The sequence below is a fragment of the Sinohyriopsis cumingii genome, chromosome 3, assembly GCF_028554795.1.
Source record: "Sinohyriopsis cumingii isolate HCF-2022 chromosome 3, ASM2855479v2, whole genome shotgun sequence".
Taxonomy (NCBI): Eukaryota; Metazoa; Mollusca; class Bivalvia; order Unionida; family Unionidae; genus Sinohyriopsis; species Sinohyriopsis cumingii.
Window position 1 is genome coordinate 43,539,640 of NC_142963.1, and position 24,991 is coordinate 43,564,630.

A 24,991-nucleotide genomic window follows, 5' to 3' on the forward strand; every position below is an offset into this window, starting at 1 on the left:
TCATGAGGAAAGTTAAGGTGTTTAAGTAATGTTTTAGCTAAAACTGTAGGAATTCAATGTAATGGAATTGGAGGAATGACAGCAATATTTACTTTCACTGGATCTTATAGTGACCAACTGCATAGAGGTTCATAGGAAGAAGAATTTTATAGAAATTTCCTTTTAATGAATCATTCTTGAACAATTTGTCTAGATTAGTGAAAATTGATACTAGTATTTCTGATAATTTGTGCTTATAGGTTTGTATCACTGGAATGCACTTTTATTTTATATTTCTTGTGTTTAGGGTCTGAACTTGTTTCTTTTTCTCTTTTGTTTTCTTACATAACTTTTATTCTGTTTTGGTTTTGGTACTTTCCCACCTCTACTAAGTAGATTAAAATTAAATATCCAGGACTATTTGTTCAAATATTTTAGGCAGATCACATTTTCAATCAGCCCTTCTCTACTGAGTTCATTTTATTGTATTTCTAAGACCTTAGTGCCAGTTACAGATTACACTCTCCTACATTCTAAAGGGTGGAGATCCACCTGTGTGCCTTACTTGTAATGAACCATTTACCATAAAGCACTTTCTAGTGGATTGTTTCAAGACCCAACCTAAACACAGTTGTCACTAAAATGTTCAGCACATGAAGGAGGTTTTTGATCCAGTAAATATATCTTTCATTTTAAATTTCATGAAGGAAGTAAACATTTATTATCAAGTATGCTATCTCTTGGAGTATTTTTTATCCAACATATGTACTGTCATTCATCCCGAATACTTTATTGTCTAATTATTCATTGACACACACCATTAACATTCCGCTTGATTGGGAACCTTCATATATTTACCTTAATGTTACCTTAGTGTTACCTTAATGTTACCTTAATGTTCCAATTCATTATTCTGATTTAATTGTTTGAAATTATTGTCACTGGTGGAGGGTAAACTTTTTATCAGCTGTAAATAATCTAGTATATAACCTTTTCTTTGGTGCCTTTTAATGTGTGCCATAAAACCACAATCAATCTATCAACCATTTATAAACTATGTAAAATCTAAAAGATGTGGTTAATCAATGGTTAACCTAAACAAGAAGTATTACCATTAAAAGAAACTAGTACATGAATATACACAACAGAATTAGAATGTGGACAATTTTTTAAAATGAAATATTAAGGACAGTAATTTACTGCACAGAAGTAGACAATTACTCATGACCAGCAATAGAAATGCATGTACATTTTGCATTTATAACAGTGTCCTAAGTTTAGGACCAGCATCAAAAGGGTTTTCATACCATTGTTAATCTTATTTTAATCTGGATTATAGCAAATGTTGAGAACAAAATAGCTAAAATAATATTTAAGTTTATTGTTAAATCAGATTTATTTTTTTTTAAAGGAGTTTTTAGACATGTTTATGAAAAGATGCATCATGTTATTATTAACAAAAAGATATGACTTAAATTGCTAAAGTCACTATTTGTAATTTTATTAATTATAATTCTAGAAACAAGAGGGACTGAAACCTTTAATATTTTGAAATATTTTGAATTGGATAAATGCTCAAAATGGTTGTAAAGAGTTCAGTAACTTGATGAAATTGGTATCTCAAGGTATCCATTTTAATTTATACAGATATAGATGAGTGCAGAGAGGGGACCCATGGATGCAGGTCACCAGACGTGTGCCATGACACAGATGGGTCGTATTACTGCACCTGTCCCAATGGATATTATCTTGATACTGACAGAAAAACTTGTTTTGGTAAGCATTTAGAAAATACTTTGAACAGCATTATACAGTGCCCAGTAGTTGTTGTTCTGGACTAATGACACGGACATTAAGTAACTAATATAAGATAAACTGTGGACAGTGGTGTGTATAAACTAGGCACTAGATCTGATTTCTCTCAGTTTTGGTTCAGCCCAGGTATAATTCTTAACAGTCTTAGTCTGTAGTTTTTCCTTGATTGAAGAGCATTTCAAGATGGAAAAGTCTGCTGTATTCAGTTTTCTCACACAACAGAAAACAGATATACTGATTTGGATTGAGGGTAGCAGTGGCTGCCTTTGACAACAGTGGACATTTTTAACAGTTTTTGGATTGAGAGTGCTGTGACTTGCTATGTCCAATGTGAAATTCACAGCTCCTGACCTGATGAGAAGATGCTGTTAAGAAAGTGCAGCTGTATCAAAACCTACAACCAAATACAAGAAGTAGCATGCAACTATGTGCAAATAACTGGATGATCTACATGTGTGTAGTTTAATGGCCTTGACTGTTAAACAGTAACTACTGTAACATGGTGTGATTTTAACTAGAATGAATGGGAAAATACACAGACCATCTCTGTAATAGAAATGTCTCTTGGTGCGATTTATTTGTTTTAGCTGATTTGAAAACATACTTTAGTGTATGGGCACAATATTACTGGTATAGGAAACTAGTGTTTGGTTTTGATGTGGCAAAGACAAATGCTGTAGTCAATCAAAATCATTTGAAATACCTAGAAGACTTTGTGATACATTTCTCCTACAGTTCTTTTTTTCTCCAACTACCTAAATGTTGCTTGTAATATGTGTGAGCTATCTTTCTTATTCATTTCGGGTAGAAATAGTAAGACTAGCTCGTCGATTGTGGGATTTATTAATGGTATGAGGTAAACTTAAAACAATACAAAATGCATACTTAGAATACAAGACAAATACCATACAGAATATAACCGACACAAATACAATACACAGTTTACAACCCACCCACCTGCATTTATAATTTTATCACCTAAAAAGCTAATTATCCCTTACCAGACTCGAAGGGTATATAATTTTCCAAATTATACTCAATCCCTTGTCTTTCACTTGCATGAAGGAACAGTACTCTTCACAACTTGCACTGTGCAATGTGTTTTCTGTCTCCAGCCTAGAGTAGGAATCCTAAAGCTTTTTTTATTTAGTTTGGCGGGGAAGTGATTTTAATACTCCTGATGCACAGGAATCATGAACCTCAATCGATCACTCACTCCCTCGCTCACTCATGACAAACACGCACATTGGTACATGACGCAAGTCCCGTGTCACATATGTCTTTACTAAATATAAATTGTTGCATTGTTACAACATTTTTCCATTAAATAAAACCATTTTAACACTTTCACCTTATACAAATTTAAACACTGACACTTTTAAAATCAGATTCTTTAATCAATGTAAACAAATTTGTAATATATTTGATAGTCTAATGGATTAAAAATACCCAACTATAGGATAATGAAGTTGCTGCATATTTGTTTTACAAAAGGAAAATTAACACAAAATGTAAGACTGATTGTATAATAGCAATATCTGATAATTTGTCAGTATAAGACTGATTGTATAATAGCAATATCTGATACTTTCAGTATAAGACTGACTGTATAATAGCAATATTTGATAATGTCAGTATAAGACTGATTGTATAATAGCAATATTTGATAATTTCAGTATAAGACTGACTGTATAATAGCAATATATGATAATTTCAGTATAAGACTGATTGTATAATAGCAATATTTGATAATGTCAGTATAAGACTGATTGTATAATAGCAATATCTGATACTTTCAGTATAAGACTGACTGTATAATAGCAATATTTGATAATGTCAGTATAAGACTGATTGTATAATAGCAATATTTGATAATTTCAGTATAAGACTTATAGAATAATGAGAATATTTACCGGATTTGAGCAGTAGTGCAGAAAGAAATTTTTGGCTCCCCAGTAAAGCTTAATTCTGAAGTCCCTCTCAATATAATATTGCATGTTCGATGGAAATTTTGGGCCCACATTGGGCTTTTTTCCCTCCTCCCCTTAACTTGCAAGGTTTCCTTGGATAGTTGCTATGCCACAGATTTGACTGCATTTTCAGGGCAAATGGTAATAGGTACTAGGTACAGGTTCCATGGAGATTATTTAGCTTTTCTGAAAATATAAGGATAAAAATGTTAGGAAGAAAATAATTTACCAACCATTTCCTGAAGTCATTTTTAGATCTACAGGTCATATACCAGAACAGTTTTTGAGATAACCAGTTGTCTGTCTCCTATCAGTCTGTTAGCATACATTGTTTTAATTGCTACTCCCCCTGAACTACTTAGAGGAACTTTACACTTGCATTCATCTCCTAGTCTAGTTCGTCCTAAATGAAATTGGTGCAGCTTGGACATCCAATATGGGCTTCACATTTGAAAATCTTTTATGGCTCAGCTTCTCCTGAATCAATGGGTACATCAGCATTGGGATTTTACTAAAAGACTTCTTATGATATCTAGTTGTTCCTAAATAAAAGCTAGGCTGATCTGATATTCATTATGACCATGATGGTATACCTCATCCACATCTTGTTATTGCTTCTCTTTCTGAATGAAAAGTCATATTGAAACCAGAAGACTTATTATAATGTCAGTTTTTCTTAAATTAAAATAGAGCTGTTCAGACATGAAATGTGAATGCCAATCTGACATTCGGTATGGACACCATGATGATCATTTTGAAAATCTTGTTAACACTTCTCCTGAATGGATGGTCATGTTCTCATGGAAATTTTTATGTCTGGTTGCTTCAAAATGAAAATGGTGCTGATCTTAACATCCAGTATGGTGGCTACAGCAGCAGATTTTAAAATCTTGTTATTGCTCAGAAATGTAAGAGATGGTTTCAACACAGTCAGAAGTTAAAATGAAGAGATGACCTTGTTTTGAATTTCTGGTAATTCTTTTTGGCCATTAGAGTATCAGGCCCTTCAAGGGACTCTTGTTCATTCTTTCTGCATGAGGGGCCCTGAGTAGCTGAGTGGTATAAGGCCCTCATCTTTACAGATCACTGACTTCTTTCCTTTATCCATGTAGTTTTGAGTCTTGGGTTTGGCTAATGTAGAAAGGTGAGAAAGCTTGCTAATAGCTTCCCGTGGGTAATGGTTTTTCCTTTGCCAGATTTGCTGGCTGCCCTGTATAGTCTGTCATGTGGTTAAAATTGGTGTTAAACTCAAAACAGCAACAACAACAATTCTCTGAATGATGATTGGCTACTGGATGATGACTTGAGCTATCAGAATCTCTCTTTATGAGAGGAACAATCCTGTTAAGTATACCATATTGGACCATCCCACTAGCCACCATGTTCCTATGTTCAGCACTGCTTAATATAACAATTATACTTTCGTTTTCATGCATGCTTTTATTATGATGTGCTTTAGCTATGATGTATACTTCTTTTCTGTGAGGTAAACATTGACCATTGTTGGTGTTAAAATCCATAGTTTTTGTTCTAGTTTACTGAGTCTTTCAGTTTCACACAAGATTAAGACTACTAAGATTTTTAAACACTAATGAGAACAGTGTATACAAAAAATGTTTGGAGTCTGATATTTATGGTCTGATAGGTAACATATTTGTAATTAAAGCAAAAACTGCTGATAATACCTCAATTACCAATACTTTACACAAGGTTAAAATGACTTTAATTGTTAATCCCATTCAACTTAAACCTTTGCAATCCTGGTTGCACTATTTTAATGTTTAGTTTCTCAGAATAATACATGTATAGGACAGTTATCATTTTGAAATGTGTCTTTAGCAGTATAACATTACCAGACAGAAAATAAAAAGTCAATTTAATGTATTTGTATGCTTTAATTACCTTTATAACCTTTATGGAATCCTAATCAGTTTATGAACATGGAAATGTAGCACACAAAATGACACAGAGCCAGAATTTTTCAGCTTTTTAATCAGCTTCCTTCAGTTATAATCATATGAATTAACTACACAAGTTTCAGATTTTTAATATAAAGTACTGTTACTGTTGTTTGATTGTTACCTGAGGTAGAAACTATGCAAGTCCAGTCATAGTAATCATCAGTCACAGTACCTAGCTAGTATCTGAGTAGAATGCAGAAAGTTTCATTTCTTACTTACCTGAATTATCTTGTATGCTTTTGTAGATATCAAGGAATGTGATGTGAAGAATGGATATTGTGATGAGGTGTGTAATGAGCAATCTGGCAGCTATTTCTGCACCTGTCCAAAAGATGGCTACACCCTATTTACTGCAGACGGGACTGCCAACTACACCATCCCTACCTCAGAAAGTGGCACATTGAACACAGATACATTTTATCTAGACCACACCTGTGTCAGTAAGTATGATTTCAGGGTTCTGAAGTTGATGGACTTCCACACCAGTTGAAAACACATTACACTTTGTTATGCATGTTGTGGTTGTCCAAGCATAACATGGAGCTGTAGCAAGGATGCATCTGGAGTGCATTTTGGCATAACTATGATTTGTTTGTGACTGCTTGACACATAATCTTTGACCTATGAACATAGTTAGCAACACAAAAAAAGATTTTGATTGCATTGTTTTTTTGTTAAAATTAATTGATATTTTAAAAATGCTCAAAAATCTTAACTTTTGGGAAATTCTTCAATTTAGAAGAACCTGTTCAAGAAGTCAGAACTTACCATATCATCCTTAGATTGTCTGGTATATACAACTCCCCATTGTATTTTGGATATATGACTTTGGTAACATGCTACTCTTCATGATGAAACCAAAAATAAATGATCAGCTACAGTGTTAAGTGCTGACCCTTGAAGCTTCATGGAATACTAACTTTGCAATTCATGAGTGAGCAACAATTTGAAACTTATCAAAAGCTACTTTTACCAAGCTTTTGAGGATATCAGGTGAAGTTTCTTTTGGAATTGGATTGAGAAAATTTATATTGTTAATATTGTGATATTTTTCATTGCTTATCCACACTGGAGATTTACTTTTTTTCTGGGTACATGTATTTCATGTAGCATTTAATATGTGTACATTTGCCTGCCTTTATAAAACTAGCCAGAAGAGGGTCTACATGCCACTTGACACACTTAAAGACAAACCTAGAGGCAACACTGCTTATATTTCAATGAGGAAGACTAAGAAACTCACCAAAAAACATTGTTCATCAGGATGCATGCTTTAATGAAATCAATGTTAACTGTAAATTTTAAAATATTAACTGTACATTTTAAAATATTAACTGTACATTTTAAAATAATGTGATCAGTGCAACAAGAAATAATTGATATGATATCACTTCCACCTTAGTGTATGTATACAACAGTGGTAGGGGCATACACTGTTGAACTTGTCAGTACATTCATCTTTCCATTTGTTACACCTAAAGTTCTGCAGCTATGTCCTTTCAGAGATTGTTGTAGGACATCTGTGGATATGCATAAGAAAGAAATATGAAACAGTTCTACTTTTGCAAGGACAAGTACAGCTCTTTTCCTGATATCCAGGTGAGGAATATCAAGGATATTCCTGTAAATGTAGGTGAAATGATCTTCACGTCATCATTTTTTTCCATTGCAGCAATGAAATCACATGCTAAATTATTCATTCATCAGCAGAACAAAGAAAAATCATGTAAGGGATGAATAATATAAAAAGAATCCCCCCACCATTTGCTGCATGGCATAATGTTTGAATCAATTATTTTTGCAGGGGTCAGTTGCCCTAAGCCACCTGAGATAGCAAATGGTACTTTGCTAACAAATCGACAGCTTAATCATTATGGAGATGTGATAGAGTACCAATGCAAACTTGGCTACATACCCAGAAGGGCAACTCTTCGCTGTGACAAAAATGGCCAATGGTCTCCATCTCCACCCACATGTCAAAGTAAGTAAATTGTATTATGGTCTAGTGATTTTACAATAGTAGTTTTGCAAAAAGAACCACAGAAACTAATTTATTGTGGCTGTCCATGACTTCATGTTTATACATGCATTTTCACAAGTGCAACATGCTGCATCTGTGCTTACATTTTTTAATAGAAACTTGTGACTTCAGACTTGGGTCTGCAAGAGATGGTTTGTAGATGATCACAATAGTCCTCTAATTTGAATCCACCCCAGAGGGCTTGGTTTATTGATGGAGGTGGATATTGGTTTATAACTAACTGATTTTTTCTGTTTTTTTTGTTTCATTTTGACTGGTCTATGTCAGAAATATGGGTTTTGATGAAAACAAATATTTCTCATTTTTATACTCCTACAACAAGTGGAACATGTGATGTCATGATATTGTTCATCCAGCCAGCCTTCTGTTAACAATTTTGTTTCTGCACAGTAACTTGAGTTTTCTGCCATCTATTGTTACAAGACTCCATGGATAGCTTGTAATTGGGTTAAGAAGTAACCCTATTAATTTTAGGGTCAAAAGGTCAAAGTTCAAGATCACTGTGACTGACAGAAGAAAAATGATTTCCATACATTGATTCACATTGTCTACAATTTAAAGTTATTAAAATTTATGGCTGGCTTGCACCCTGGATAAGGTAAAACCCTACTGATTTGAGGTCAAAGCTCAAGGTCACTGACTGTAAGAATAAAACTCATTCTTGTTAGATAATATTCAAGAAAAAAGAGACATGTCCCTTACCTATAAGGACATAATAACTATACATAGAATACCTGGAATCCCTCAAAGCCCAAGATCGTCATTGTTAAATTTCCAATAGGGAAACCAAAAGGATGATTTTGAAACTGAAAAAGGAAATTGTGGAAAACACTTGTGAAAATTCAAAATGATGTGACCTGTGCATGTATTGGATTGATGAACAGACCTTATCTTTCCCAATAGAGTCAGTCAGCCTGGTTCTACAAATAATTGCATGTGTGAAAAAACAGTGGGACAGAGTAAAGAATCTAAGGCATGAGACAGTACTATACAATTTATAATAGTATAAGAATCAATTGCATACATGAAGTTTTTGCAGCAAAGTATTCTAACCTTTAACTAACTGAATGGTCATTCATGAACATTTATCATAGGTTTAAACAGCAGTGATTTAACTATTTATGTTTTATTAACTCAATTGTCTAAGCAAGATTTTATCAAAATCAACCCATGTGTCTGCTTTTGAACTAAACACTGATAATTGATCAGGGGTAGTTTGTCTTACTTAAATGTCAAAATCCAGTTGGAACAGTGATGGTGGGTTATTAGTCTGTAGATTACATGTTGAAGATTTTGCAGTGTAGATGCATTGGGGTTATACTGCTTGAAACCATTGTGATGAGCATGCAAGTCAATGCTCACTTCCTTAGGGATTATTCTACTATTTTCAAAACTGGACCCTGGGGTTTGAATTAAAATGGTGCAGATATGACCACCAACAATTTCACACTGACAGTTGGAAATTTGTATGCATAAACATGTAGAATTAAGAAGCTTATAATTTTTTACACACTGGCAGTTCTAAAACATGTACAAAGAAAGAGCCTTCAATATTTAAATAATTTTGTAGTCTAAATTACTTTGATGTTTTAGATCAGTTGCTACACTGTTATAGTAATTTTTCTCCTGATGTCAGTATGGTAAAGGTCATAGATTTTTTTAAAGAATTGATTTAGAAGTTTTTACACTCAAATTGGGGTAAAATGAAAATTTGTTGGTGTGGAGAATGGGTCTGAATTTTGGCCAAAAAACAGGCCAGTAAAAGGTGCTGTTATTATAGTCCCCTCTTTAAGTTGGACTTAATTATGGTTATGGTGTAGTCCATCTGTTTTTCTGTTAACATTTACTTGTTTTTTATTTTAAAAGTTACTAAGATTCATTTTGAATGATTGCTTTAATTAAAATCGATCCTTTATGAATCTTTAATGATGTTATTATTTTTTTGTTTTGCTTTCTTTGCATAGGAGCAACATGTCCTTCAGATAGTCCTGGCACTCTAAACAACCCAGCTGTCTACTCATCAGGGCCGTATGACTATGGAAATCAGCTGACATTACAGTGTAATGTGCCAGGAAGAGGCATGTTCAACAAGACACGCCAGTGTCTATACAACAGGGATAGTGATAACTACACCCTGTATGGAAATCAATATGAATGTGGAGGTAAGAAAAGTGATTCATTTAATTTGAGATTCAGTGAAAATTGTCATCACAGTTTTGGGAAATAATTAGATATGTATTTAACTCACTTGTTTGAACAAAATTAATGCATGCAGTAGCTTGTTTAAGGTAAAGAAAATAACATTTAAATTTACTATCTAAGTCATAGTTTTCAGTTAGCCAATACAATGGTTCTTCACTTTAATGCTGTTCATTGGAGCAATAAAAGTACTGTACAACATTAAGCATGGTAGCATTTTACTGAGATCAATTAATAACAAGACAATGCATTCATCTAGAAAATGGGACACATGACCATCCTCTTTCTGTCTTGTGACAGTGACACTTAATAGTGAAATATATCTGTACTTCATTCATTCATTCTTTATTTCTTCCATAAGGAGATTCACAGATACATACAAGCCAAACCAGACAAGAAAACAGATAAATTGCATTTAAATAATGTACAGATAATGTACAGATATCCAAGGTTAGCTTCATTGATTTTGTATAGTAAAAGGTAATAATAATAATAATAATAATTATAATAATAATAAATTATAATAATAATGATTTTGTTTGAAAAGTATGACACATTTAGTTGCATAAAACTAATCTTCCTTGTGGCCCACTTAATATCTACATATAGAGTATATCTACATACTGTATATACTTGCTTAAAAGTTGAACACCCTTTTTGTACTAAGAAATTAATTCATGCAGGGTAGGGGTGTAGTGCAACATAGAATTAATTTTGATAAATCTAGGGGTAATGTTGAAAACTCTACATGTTTGCAGTACAAAAATATTCTGCCAATTCAAATATTTATGTGTGTTTATGCTAATATTTTCTGTCCAGAAATATGTATATTGTGTGCAGTTTTTATTCATTTCATGGTGATCTTCATTACATATTACTTGTATCTACTGTTATTTTGACTTTCAATTTTTTACAGATAAATAAAAAACCACGTATTGCAAAGTGAAATCTGCCATTTTTATCTATAGTTGGTATTCACTATCAAGTTTAGTGTTTCCATTTTTTAGCAAGTCCCAACAACCTGTTGTATTAATATTTGTGTTTTGCTGTCCAAACACTGTCTTTGATGCAACTGATGTTTTTGATTTAATTTGTGTTTAACTTTTCCACAAGTTAGATTTAGTTCCTAAGTGATATTATCCCCAGTCTTCTGCCAAAGCATGTTACCTGCTAATTCCTTGGTTTGTAAAGGAAGGGTTCTTCCTTTAACAGTTATACTGGCCACCATGTATAGCCTGCCTTGTACTGAGAAATGGAACTAAACAAAACACAACAACTTTCTCTTAACTTTTGGGGAATTTTTTCATTTTATTAGTGACCCCAGATATTGAAAATATTTCTTAAAGAGTTGTTTATTTGTTTTGGAATGGAAAGGTGGTTAACTGAAATTGATCATAAATTAGGAGTGTTGTTTGTTTTCTAGCATGAAACAGCTTATTTAGATAATTAGTGGGTTCATATTGTTTGAAACTTTGTGTGCAAGTCAAGCTTTTCTCAAGCATATTCATTCACCTCTGTAAACATTTTGATATATTCATTGCATTAGGGATGTTTTCAGTATCATCTAGGATGAGTTGGCAAACTCTCTTTTTCAAGAATAATTTGCCAATATTTTTGTCAAAAGTGTTTCCCCAGAATTCAGTAGTGTAGGTATGGTTGTATATAGCTTTGGTAATATATTAACCTATGTTTGGTTGATAGATATGGCATTATCTTGCTAAATAACCATGAACATGAAGTGACATTATTACATAAGACTTGAATATGTTCGTTCCATTACAACTTGTTGTCAGCCATCATCCCAAGCATTTTTTCATCAGTAGATTAATTTCATTTGACTTAAGGTTCAAGTTATTTTCCAGTTTTTGCTCTTGTTTGTGGGGTACTAATTATTAATATTTAAGTCTTATCACAGTGTTTACTACCATGCCATCTTTATTACATAAGGGATATGTCTTAAGTAGTCAAATGAAGGGAGATGTCTTGGTCTGATTTTAGCTGTTTGAAATCTGATAATATGGTATCATCTGTATATAAGTTGGTAGAGGAAATACAGTTGCCTATTTCCATTGGCAGATCATTTTTATAACTGAGAAAGAGGTGTGGGCCTAGGATTAATCCCTGTGTTAATCCACATGTAATTAGTTCTTCTTTAGAAAAACTGCCATTTATTTTGACACACTGTTTTCATACTGTTATATTTGATATAAACCAAGCAGTTATTGAATAAATTAAGATTGATAAATGTTTAACTTATTTATAAGAATATCATGATCAACAAGATCAAAAGCTTTTCAAAGATCAGCTATTATGAATCCAACTAATTTTCCTTGAACCAAGGCAGTAATTCATCTATCACATTTTGCATTTCTGTCCTTGGCATGAGACTCGTGCTGAAGACCATGTGATCTACCTAGTCTGACCAAGGTAATATGAGCTTTGCATTCTAATTTATGATAGAGTGCGAGTCTTTCCAGTTTGGCTTTGTATATTGGTTCAAGCAATTAGCAGGCAGTATATGAAGTGCAGTTATCAATATATATTGAAATTATCATTCCATGCATGCTGTTAGTAGGAGAGGGACAGTACACTATGTGCATCAGTCTGAAGGTGTATCCAGTAATTTAGACCATGCATTGAATAGCCATTGTATCAGTCTGAAGGTGTATCCAGTCATTTAGACCCTGCATTGAATAGCCATTGTATCAGTCTGAAGGTGTATCCAGTCATTTAGACCCTGCATTGAATAGCCATTGCATCAGTCTGAAGGTGTATCCAGTCATTTAGACCCTGCATTGAATAGCCATTGTATCAGTCTGAAGGTGTATCCAGTCATTTAGACCCTGCATTGAATAGCCATTGTATTAGATGAATTCATTTACATTTTCATTGTCTTGTGGTAAGACAACAATGCTACAACTTTCTAAGTTCCTTACAAATAACAGCTGCTAGCATAAAAGTGATAAAAATCTGTGTTTAAATTCCATTTTTTAACTCATTTTTTTCAGTAAGGCATGGAAAAAAGAAATATCTGAACTACTGGGCTAATATTTTCTTCTCATACCATACAGGAAGAAAATTATCTGATATTCACATGGCTGCAGGTGTTACAGCTGTTTTTGCATTTTATGCTTGTTCAATGTACATGCAGGTAATGAATACAGGTATTTAAAAATACTTTTCATAAGCAAAGTCAGTAATATATAAGACAGTAAATTCTCTCTATTGCAGTAATTGATTGTGGCAGTCCTAAACAGGTGGCAGGAAGCAACTTTATTGTTCCACAGTCAACCACATTTGGAAATTCCTTTGTGTTTGTATGTGGTAACCTGTACACACAGCAGGGAAATAGCAGTGCTGGTGACCCCACAGTTCGTTGTGGTAATGACTCGTATTGGGACTTTGGAAGTTTACAGTGTGTTGGTAAGAAACCTCACAAGTTGTCTTTTTTCAGTCATGGCATTATAGGGTTGTTTAAAAAGGTTCGTTTTAAATTATTTGTATTTTTTTTTAGTGCATAACATAATAGAAGCCCATAACTGTTGCTTTGCTAGATTATTCCATGACAGGCCAGTGGTATGTTTCAACTCAATCTAAATTTTACTCAGTGATAAAAATTACTCTATTTATTTTCCTGACTTTTTAACTGTACATAATAAAGGTAGGAGTGTGCACTACCTTTTAAATCCAACCCTACTAAGCTAAAAAAATAATATTCACCATGTCATTTGGTATGTTTCAGCAATGTAAGTGCTAAAGCCCTTTGCTTGCTTAAAGGGAGGTAAGAATTATCTGCCCTTGGAAAGAGGGATTGGCACCAAATCCCATCAGTGATTAGACCAACAAGTAGATCACTGCTTTTTTTTCCTGACATTACTGGTACCAGCAAATAAGCTGTGTTTGAAAAAGGTATGGAATGAATGACTGATAGATTAATCCACTGGTATCTTTAGACCCTCAAACTGCTGTCATACCTTCAATGAAGATTCAGAGACCAGAGAAGCACAAAAGACCATCTAGTCAGACTTGAAGCATCTATCAAAAGAGCTTCCTGAAGAAAGAACATACAGTTGCCAGTATTTTTCTACATAAATAAGCTTATGATAACAGATAGAAATACAGTATAATGCATAACCCATACAGTGTATGGGGCAAACACAAAACTGAGTGCAGATTGGAAGCTCTTGCTCTTGTTTTACAAGTCTTTAGTGAGATCTAAACTGGATGATGGGTAATTTTGTACAGATCAGATTGTAAATCTCATCTACAAATACTTGACCAGAAAAAAACATCAGGGTCTTGGACATTGTTTGGGAGTATTTAGACTGGAACCTGCTTTTGAAAGCTTCTCTGTTGAAGTGAATGAACTATCACTTGATATAAACTGAATAAAATTGGACGTTCTGTATACAGTAGTCCCCCTCTTATAAGGCCACCCCTATCGCAGCAGGGAAGTGGCCTTATAATGAGGGTGGCCTTTCTAGAAGAGGATGACAAATGCAAGTAGTAAATACATATGAAGAAAGTCACAAGTACGTTTAATTCTAAAACATTTAGTATTTTCATTAAGAAATCACATGCATGTTGTGAAATAAATGTAAAACAAACTGTGTCATCATTTTTAAAAGAATCATATGAATAACCATATTATAGTTTTAAAACTGTCTTTATAATTATGTTACAGATCACATCATCTCTCACTTTGTTGTAGTCCTACATGTAAGACATAACACATGTTGATTTTGTTTAGGTGCTTGATGCCCACAACATAAATATCAGCATCAGGTCTTACATGTAGGACTAACTTTGTTGGTAACAGTCTAAACTTTATATTATTGCACTAATATGCTGGCTGCTGGTCACGTTAGTCGGGTGGCCTTTCGTGAGGGGTAATTTTGAACACAAACTCGTCTATGCCTACAGATTCTGGCCATTAGGAGCGGGTGGCCACTGGTTGGGGGGCCGTTCAAGAGGGGAGCTACTGTACTACCAAAAGATCCTCTAGTTCGTCTATCTCATCAATAATGCATATCATGTAATTTTTAGGCCCAGATGCCAGACCTTGTATGCTCAGATGGTTAGAAGCCAAATTTCATTCCTCAGGAGCTAGAGATGGTGTGATGAAGTATATGGTTGGGGTGGGGTGCTCCCAATATTTTATTTAAACTATTATAGAAGTCCCACCCAGGCTCTATTTGGTTGGAAGTCAATTTAGTAAAAGATAGATGTAAAGCTCTGAAACCCCAGTCAGCAATAGTAATGGCTAGATGGTTAAATATACAAAAGAGGTTGAAATTCAATGAATAACAATTTAACAATTCAATAATAAAATGACTCAAATTTCCGATTATACTCCTTCCGCTTGACCCTTTAATAAGTCTATTGCATCACTTGATAGCAGTGTGAGATTGATTTCCACTTGTCCATGTATTTATACTTATCTGTTTTATCCTTTCTCTATTTTATTTCTCCCACTAAATAGCTGGGGCTAATGGCAAGCACGACAAACAGCATAAATCAGTGTTAAATGCTGCTAAATTCCATGTTCTAAAAATCACCAGTTTGGTTATCAAAAAAATGTCCCAAAAGTAATAGTCAATCTTTGCTAGTTAAAAAAAATTTCAGCAAATCCTCTTGTAGTTTATGCAGAGGGTTTGAAAGATGGAGACATGGTTGGAGTTGCCATAATTATATCCTATGTCACCTTCTCAAGCTGGTTACTGGATAAAGCTTACACTTTCACAGAATAAATTATAAGAGTACTAACATTTTCTAATTACATTGAAATCTGTCAGTAAACAAATTTCATAATGTTTTCAAATTCTCTTTCTACACTGAAAGCCATGCAGACCTTAAATTTGACAACTCATTAATATCCTAGATCTGACAGAAACATGATTTGCTCATAAAATCTGTTTTTCTATTCAAAGAAGGAAGGGAAAATCTTGTTGCTTAGGATCCGTCATTCAAGATCCATCAAGTTATCTGCTTACTACAGTCTACAAGGAAGCAAACAAAGACTAAATGAATATTATTATGAATGCCTCTTGCAATAATAAAGTAGCCACCACTGGCATGGCATTCAAGTGCAAATATTCCCTGACATCTTCCAAGCAATTAGATATAAATCAGAGACAACATTTTCTCCAGCATTACATTGGAGACTTGTCATCTCAGTGGGCTTAGTTCACCCTGTTTAGGTAGCAGGATACCTCATCATGTCTCTCAGAAATTTTATAATTATAGTCATATGTATAACAAAGTGTAGCCATAACAGACTATGACTCAGTCAAGCTTAAAAAATATACAGTATTTATATCGGTATACTGCATGTCATTCTATGAATGGTATAGGTGTACACTCTTCTGCTTGTATTTTTCCATGCAGACAGAGTAGATCGTGATCTGCAGTGCAGTATGTATTTACTCTGTTCTCATTTGTGTGCATACTACAAACAGATCGTTGCTCGTAATAATTTGGGAAAAGTCATACTTTTGTAATCTCAACAGTGATTATTAGTGCGAGTCTAGAAGGATGATGATTATTACTCCTACTGTAATTGGTCTCAAACTGCATGCTTTGACCATTTGTAACCCTAGTCATTGAAGCCATTATCCCACATGAGACTCTAAGCTGCACATTAAGACACCAGAGCCAGGTACAACTTTAGGGTAATGGAATGTTGTCTTCTCCACTTACCTGTTACCCTAATGTATTATGATCAAGTAGCATATTTGAAGTAACAAACAAATGTTTGTTTGTAAAATTTATTCTTCAGTAATATTTACCTGATCATAACATGATCACACCCTCCTAAGCCCTTCATACAGTTACCTCCCTGGATGAGCATTACCATCTTCTAAGAACTCATGATTTATGGGGCTTGGTGCCAATACTCTGTCCAAGGGGAGACAACTTTCATGTGACTTCCATCTTGTTAACCCTTTACCTCATACAAGCGTCTTTGGACGCCTCTACTCCATTCGCATGGAAGCGCCTTTTGACGCCTCTATAAGATTCGCATAGAAGCGCCTTTTGACGCCTGCGGTAAACATCAGCCATTTTGAGCTAGTTTTCGTAGCGCCACCTTCGGGGAAAACCCCCCATTACATACTACATTCATTTCTGCGAATGACAATTACGTCAGATCACGTGGTCGCTATTCATGCACTGGTCGATATCTGCTATTTAAAGTAACTGGGTTGTAATCTCCACTCTCCAAAATGGCAGCCGCGGATTTCATTCAGTACGTACGAAGTTTTCACGATTAGAATAACAACCACGAAAGATTCAATAAATTAGGTAAAGTCTCTGATATTGATGTAGGCAGCAATTAGTTTTTATAAATTATCAAATTCAGATGACTTAGTGATATAGACGCACACGAAAACCTTGTAAATTTTGAGTATCGGAAATAGCAGCTACGGTTGGTTATCAAATTCAGATGACTTAGTGATGTAGACGCAGACGAAAAACGTGTAAATTTCGAGTATGGGAAATGGCAGCTACGGTCGGTCACGCGACCTCACTGACATGACGGTGAACGAGTTCTCTCTCGATTTTATAGCACATAAAATATTCTTCTGTGAAAAATAATTACACAGCTATAACAATCGGACTTTACTCTTCAATTTTTCCACATATAATAAATGTCTGCCTAACACGTAAAATGGTTAAAACTGCTGTTAAACGTAACACCACTACATTGCTTAACAATTCACAGGCATGCCTATGCGGATGCGGTCTGCTAGGTAACATGTGTTCTATTTATAGTGTGCTGCACTTTGTCACTAAGCTCTGTGAGGTAAAGGGTTATACAGTCAACATTTAGGTCTTCTGTTGCTAATGTAAACCAGAGAAAAACATCATTTTCAGCTTGTGAGGGGCTAAATTAGTGAACTAGCAAATGTCTTTCTCCATAATTTGATGTAGTAAATATTAGCAAAGAAACATATTTTTATAACAAAAGTGGTTTTTACCAAATCTATGGTCATAAAAATAATGAAACAGGTACATTTTTAGGCTTAGAATTTAAACAACTCACAAAAAAAACATCTTGAACAGCTGATTGCAGTAATGATTATCAATGAAGATCATTTGATCTCTTTAAAACAAATGAAAAGAAAACCACCTAAATATTACAAAACTGAGGAGATTTGTAATTCGTATATCAGTAAGAGAAAGGAATCATCCCTAAAATATAAAAATACTCATTCTCCATCATAGAAACCAAATTCATCTGTCCATCTTGTGAATTTCCTCTGTAGCAAAGCCAAATCTGTCCTGAAGTGCAAAGGTTTAGCAGAATTGAAGCTAATCCTGTAGTATTATAGGATTGTTATTGTTACAAGACTGGACTTAAGAACATGCAGGTCAGTCCATGTGTTAAAATGATTTATTGTGGATATGAAGATTGTGCATAATACATGAATCATGAAGAAATTTATCCTGAAAATGAAAATAAAATAGGCTCAATATAAATGTACATAAATATTCAAACTTTTGCACATCATATTAGTTTTCATCTGTTTTGACTATATTTCAAATTCATTCATAATGCAGACTGAGAGATAAGGACAAATAAAGCTAATATTCAAGGTGGACAGGTAGAATTTCAAACAGGTAGAATCAGGTAGGGAAGTGCACAGATTACATGTGTAAAAACAGTCAGTATGACAGCAAAAGCAGGAAAGGCAGATAAAGCAGAAACTTGTATTTGCATATATGTACCAGTATGTGTATTACAGTAAGCAGACAGATGGTACATGTACAGAATGGTAGTCCCAGATAAGAAGAGGCAGACAGACAGTACATGTACAGAATGGTAGTCCCAAATAAGAAGAGGCAGACAGACAGTACATGTACAGAATGGTAGTCCCAAATAAGAAGAGGCAGATAGACAATACTGTGATGTACAGAGTGATAGTCCCAAATAAGAAGAGGCAGACAGACATGTACATGTACAGAATGGTAGTCCCAAATAAGAAGTGACAGACAGACAGTAAAGGCAGACAGATGGTACATGTACAGAATGGTAGTCCCAAATAAGAAGAGGCAGACAGATGGTACATGTACAGAATGGTAGTCCCAAATAAGAAGAGGCAGACAGATGGTACATGTACATAATGGTAGTCCCAAATAAGAAGTGACAGATAGACAGTAAAGGCAGACAGACAGTACATGTACAGAATGATGGTCCCAAATAAGAAGAGGCAGACAGACAGTACATGTACAGAATGGTAGTCCCAAATAAGAAGAGGCAGACAGACAGTACATGTACAGAATAGTAGTCCCAAATAAGAAGTGGCAGACAGACAGTACATGTACAGAATAGTAGTCCCAAATAGCAATAGGCAGACAGACAGTACATGTACAGAATGGTAGCCCCAAATAAGAAGAGGCAGACAGACAGTACATGTACAGAATAGTAGTCCCAAATAAGAAGAGGCAGACAGACAGTACATGTACAGAATAGTAGTCCCAAATAAGAAGAGGCAGACAGACAGTACATGTACAGAATAGTAGTTCCAAATAGCAATAGGCAGACAGACAGTACATGTACAGAATGGTAGTCCCAAATAAGAAGAGGCAGACAGACAGTACATGTACAGAATAGTAGTCCCAAATAAGAAGAGGCAGACAGACAGTACATGTACAGAATAGTAGTCCCAAATAAGAAGAGGCAGACAGACAGTACATGTACAGAATAGTAATCCCAAATAAGAAGAGGCAGACAGACAGTACATGTACAGAATAGTAATCCCAAATAAGAAGAGGCAGACAGACAGTACATGTACAGAATAGTAGTCCCAAATAGCAATAGGCAGACAGACAGTACATGTACAGAATGGTAGTCCCAAATAAGAAGTGGCAGAATGAGAGCCTTTTAAGTGTACACAAAACATACAAACATACAATAATTCTATGAACATCATGTATCATTAACATCTCATAGAAAAATATATACGTCTGAGAAATCTTTGGACCTTGTCATATCAAGCAAAGATCATATAGAAAGTAGCATATTCTTTTGACATTCCAAACTCACCAAACTCACATCTAGAATGCAAAGAAATTGAAATAATAATTACAGAGTATCCGAAATACATTTGTTATAAAGTATACTTGCAAAATATGGACATGAATATTGAATGAACAGTCAACTATAGAAAAACAAAGTTAAAAATTTCCACACCATCATTCTTGTACTGTGCAATGTATAAAAGAGCTTTTAGATCACATAAAATTAAATAGAAACTGGTGATTTTTTTTGTATTTTCATTGTTTTTTATTGCATAAAATTCTCCACAAGTTATCGCTAGAAATATGAGCAAAATATTGGAAGTTGTAATTTAAAGTACACATTGGGAAGAAAAAAACTAAATTGAAATTTAAGAAATGTTGATGGGTGCTCTACAACTTGAGACGTAAGAGCTGATACACCTAACCCATCCCTTCCACATTATAATAATGGACATTATTTGTTACTGCAGGTACATCTTGTCCGGACCCAGGCAACCCATCCCTTCCACATTATAATAATGGACATTATTTGTTACTGCAGGTACATCTTGTCCAGACCCAGGCAACCCATCCCTTCCACATTACAATAATGGAAATTATTTGTTACTGCAGGTACATCTTGTCCAGACCCAGGCAACCCACCTGGTGGTAGACAAGTGGCAACAAGCTACGCCCAGAACAGCGTTGTCACTTTCACCTGTGATCGTCCAGGTTTTAGTCTCAGCCGAAGTACTGGCATTCAGTGTGTACTCAATACACAGGGAAATGGACTGGTGTGGAATGATACTGTTCCACAGTGTGTAGGTGAGTATATTACAGTCAAACATGTGATTGTGGGATGGGGGATGGATGTGGAAAATGTCCCTTATGACAAAATGACCTTGGGTATGCTGTCAACATTTAATAAACATTGGGGAGAGACTTATCTTTCTTAGCCTTCATGTAATTATTTGTTCAGTTCTACATACATCTGACAATTATTCTTGGTTTAAATTTAATTTTTTGTAATTTGTATTTCCTGTGATGTGGATAGATACCTGACAATGAAGGAAACACATCTACTTGTATTGTTCTGACTGTGCAGATTTTATGGTTTAAAATTGTTATACATTTTATTAATAAATAAAAAATTATGGAAAAGATCATAGTAAATTTACTGTGGTATCATTAATAATAGATACTGAAGGGTAAAGGAAAACTATGTTTGATAATGTGTTGATACACATTTCTGAATAAATTAATAAATACATTCATAAATATAGTATATTTCATCTGTTACATTTGGTGAGAGTTTCATAGATTTTGCCTTTCAGAATCATAATTTTGCCTTTCAGAATCATAATAGTTCAAATAAAATATTCAAATTCAATAATTGTTATCATGAAATTAAAATAGAATATGAAATTCTGAATTTTCACAGTTGCATATGTATTTAATCTTTTACACTTTAGATTCCTAACTTTCAGTTCAGACCTCAAGTAGGAAAAGGTAAAGGAACATTTTCTGGTAGACATTTAAATCATAAACATGCAAATATTGCCCTCCTTTGACCAAAATTTAATTCTCTGGGGTCATGACCATATTTTTAGTGCATACAAGAGCTATAACTTGGCTGTCTATTAATGGGCATGTGATTGTGTGATTTACACAAATTTCAGAAACATTATGCCAAAAACATCAAAACTGAATAACAAAATGCACACATCAGTTTTGTAACATCTTCCTGTTCACATAGTTAAATCTCCCATATATTTAGAAAAAGTACCCCATTTTTCCCTGAAATTTAAATTTTAGCAGGTGTAGTGAACCTGATAGATGTTTTCATTGTTTTCCTCAGACACTGAGAATCCAGTTTTTACAAACTGCCTGAACCCTGTGAACTCTATTGGAAAATACCAGCAATTTAGGCCACTCCTGCCAGCAACCCTACAAGTGACAGATAATGGTGGTGGAATGAAGATGCAAACAATCTCTCCTCAGAATGCAAACAACACTCTTTACATGACTGAACAAAATTTAACAGTAACATACACTACAGTAGATTTCTTTGACAACACGGCCACTTGTCAGCTTCAGTACACTCTCAAAGGTAAGTATAACTGCCCACAACTTGTTTTCACACAGATGACTGTAAAAGACTCTCTGCATCAATTTATTTAATATCTGCACCCAATCGGTGTAACAGTAAGGATCAGTTGGTCATATCCGTCCATCAGTAACTTTATGTTAGGGTTTCTACATCATAATTTAATAGTCATATATTAGTTGGCTTTTTTTTCCATCACTTTATGTTAGGGTTTTACATAATAATTTAAGAGTCATGTATTAATTGGCTTTTCTTTCCATCACTTTATATTGGGGTTTCTACATCATAATTTAGGAATCATATATTAATTGGCTTTTCTATCCATCACTATGTTAGGGTTTCTACATCATAATTTAGGAGTCATATATTAATTGGCTTTTCTTCCCATCACTTTATGTTAGGGTTTCTACATCATAATTTAATAGTCATATATTAATTGGCTTTTCTTTCCATCACTTTATGTTAGGGTTTCTACATCATAATTTAGGAATCATATATTAATTGGCTTTTCTTCCCATCACTTTATGTTATGGTTTCTACATCATAATTTAGGAATCATATATTAATTGGCTTTTCTTTCCATCACTTTATGTTAAGGTTTCTACATCATAATTTAGGAATCATATATTAATTGGCTTTTCTTTCCATCACTTTATGTTTGGGTTTCTACATCATAATTTAGGAATCATATATTAATTGGCTTTTCTTTCCATCACTTTATGTTAGGGTTTCTACATCATAATTTAGGAATCATATATTAATTGGCTTTTCTTTCCATCACTTTATGTTAAGGTTTCTACATCATAATTTAGGAATCATATATTAATTGGCTTTTCTTTCCATCACTTTATGTTAGGGTTTCTACTTCATAATTTAGGAATCATATATTAATTGGCTTTTCTTTCCATCACTTTATGTTAAGGTTTCTACATCATAATTTAGGAATCATATATTAATTGGCTTTTCTTTCCATCACTTTATGTTAGGGTTTCGACATCATAATTTAATAGTCATATATTAATTGGCTTTTATATCCATCACTTTATGTTAGGGTTTCTACATCATAATTTAATAGTCATGTATTAATTGGCTTTTATATCCATCACTTTATGTTAAGGTTTCTACATCATAATTTAGGAGTCATATATTAATCGACTTTTCTTTCTATCACTTTATGTTAGGGTTTCTACATCATAATTTAGGAATCATATATTAATTGGCTTTTCTTCCCATCACTTTGCTCATCCATCAGCTAGCCATACTTCTTGGAACCAGAATAATTGTGCAACACTTTTACTTAGTTCATACCACTTCGGTGGCCTAGTGGTTTAGATTGTCTGCCTTGGATGCGGGAGGTGGTGGGTTCGATCCCTGGCTGAGTCATCCCAAAGACTTACAAAAATGGTACTAACAGCTGCCTCACTTGGCGCTCAGCATTAAGAGGCTAGTGTTAGGACTAGTCAGCCTGGTGTCAGGATAATGTGACTGGGTGGGACATGATGCTACATGTCTGTAGCATAATGACCCAGTGCTAGTCATCACTATAAACTTCCACACTGCAGACATCATAGCAGTATGACTCAAATTGGTAAAGTTATGTTAAAAATCCAAATCACACACACACACACACACACACACACTCACACTCACTTAATTCCAAACTATTAAGTATGTGGGTATGTGAGAAAGCTTGCCAGTAGCTTCTAGTGGGTCGGTGGTTCTTTCCGGGGTTTTCCCAGGTTCTTCCTCCACCATTAATACTAGCCGCCATGTATAGCCTATCTTGTGCTGAAAAATGGTGTTAAACCCCACAACAACAACAACAACCATACTATTTAGATGTACATGAGCAAGTGTCATTTAAATTTTTTGTTCATTCAGCAGCGTTATTGTTAGTTACACCCATTTTGTGACTTCATAATGTTTTTTGTAACCAGTATAACTTCATGGGAATTGTATATAAGATTCATAGACGTGCATTTTACAAGTTTTGTATATCATCTAAAATTATATTTTTGGCACAGTTATTTGCCTTGTCAATCAATTTTGTATGTCACTAATAGAAGCAACTTGTAATAAATATTGAACATTACCCTCATGTAGCTTGATGTGAAAACAGTCACACTGATATAAATGTACCTTTAGGATTTTCATTTCTTACGTGTCATTGTGCACCTACGATAAGGTCTAGCATATTATGTTAAGAACAATGTTCATCAATTGATCCATCTGTCTCCGCATTCATCTGTTACCTAGTCTCATTTCTGCATAATTAGTTGAATTCTCCATCATCTACAGATAACCAACATTTTGTAGATAGTATACACTTAAAGTAAGGAAGAAACCTATAATTTGGGGTGAAAAGGTCAAAGGTCAAGGTCAGTGATGAAAAAGAAATGTTCTACATCATAGACCTGTTAATGGCTTGCACATGGGTAAGGATGACATCTATAATATTCTTGGGTTGAAAGGTAAAATGTCAATGCCACTGGGACTGAAAGAAGTCATCAGCTTACCATAAGCAACAACTACAGATATACAATCATAGTAGCAAAATTCAGATATTGACTGGTCTTGGTTTGATTTGGGTCTGGGTATTCATATTATATTCAATGGAGTTGGTCAAGGAACCAGAGTAAGTAAGTATATGAAAGATAATCAGGTCTTTGGTCATGCTTGGAAAATAATGCAGGAAAGGCAATGGTTACCTTTACTGGACATCATGTTGTGTCAGTCTGATTATTATCCAAGGCAGAGAAGACATTTAATGAAGTTGCATGAAATGTTTTAAAAGGATGTCAAGTTGATAGATTATAATTCTGCCATTAACCTTCATGCTTCATGGGGTTTGGGATTGCAGTTTCTGTAGCTGATCTGGAGGTAATTAAGTTCTAAGTATACATCGTGAACTCCTTTT

The 24,991-nt window shown here is 34.3% G+C and overlaps 1 protein-coding gene across 1 annotated transcript in view; it reads left to right on the forward strand.

Moving 5' to 3' along the window:
* LOC149802771 (uncharacterized) overlaps positions 1–24,991 on the forward strand; it is a 308,654-nt gene that overhangs the window by 46,812 nt on the left and 236,851 nt on the right. The window contains exons 17-23 of the mRNA XM_089953831.1: positions 1,627–1,755; positions 5,971–6,165; positions 7,530–7,706; positions 9,731–9,928; positions 13,197–13,388; positions 20,601–20,792; positions 21,826–22,077. Of these exons, the coding sequence (XP_089809957.1) occupies positions 1,627–1,755; positions 5,971–6,165; positions 7,530–7,706; positions 9,731–9,928; positions 13,197–13,388; positions 20,601–20,792; positions 21,826–22,077 (1,335 nt within the window). The remainder of the gene's footprint in view (positions 1–1,626; positions 1,756–5,970; positions 6,166–7,529; positions 7,707–9,730; positions 9,929–13,196; positions 13,389–20,600; positions 20,793–21,825; positions 22,078–24,991) is intronic.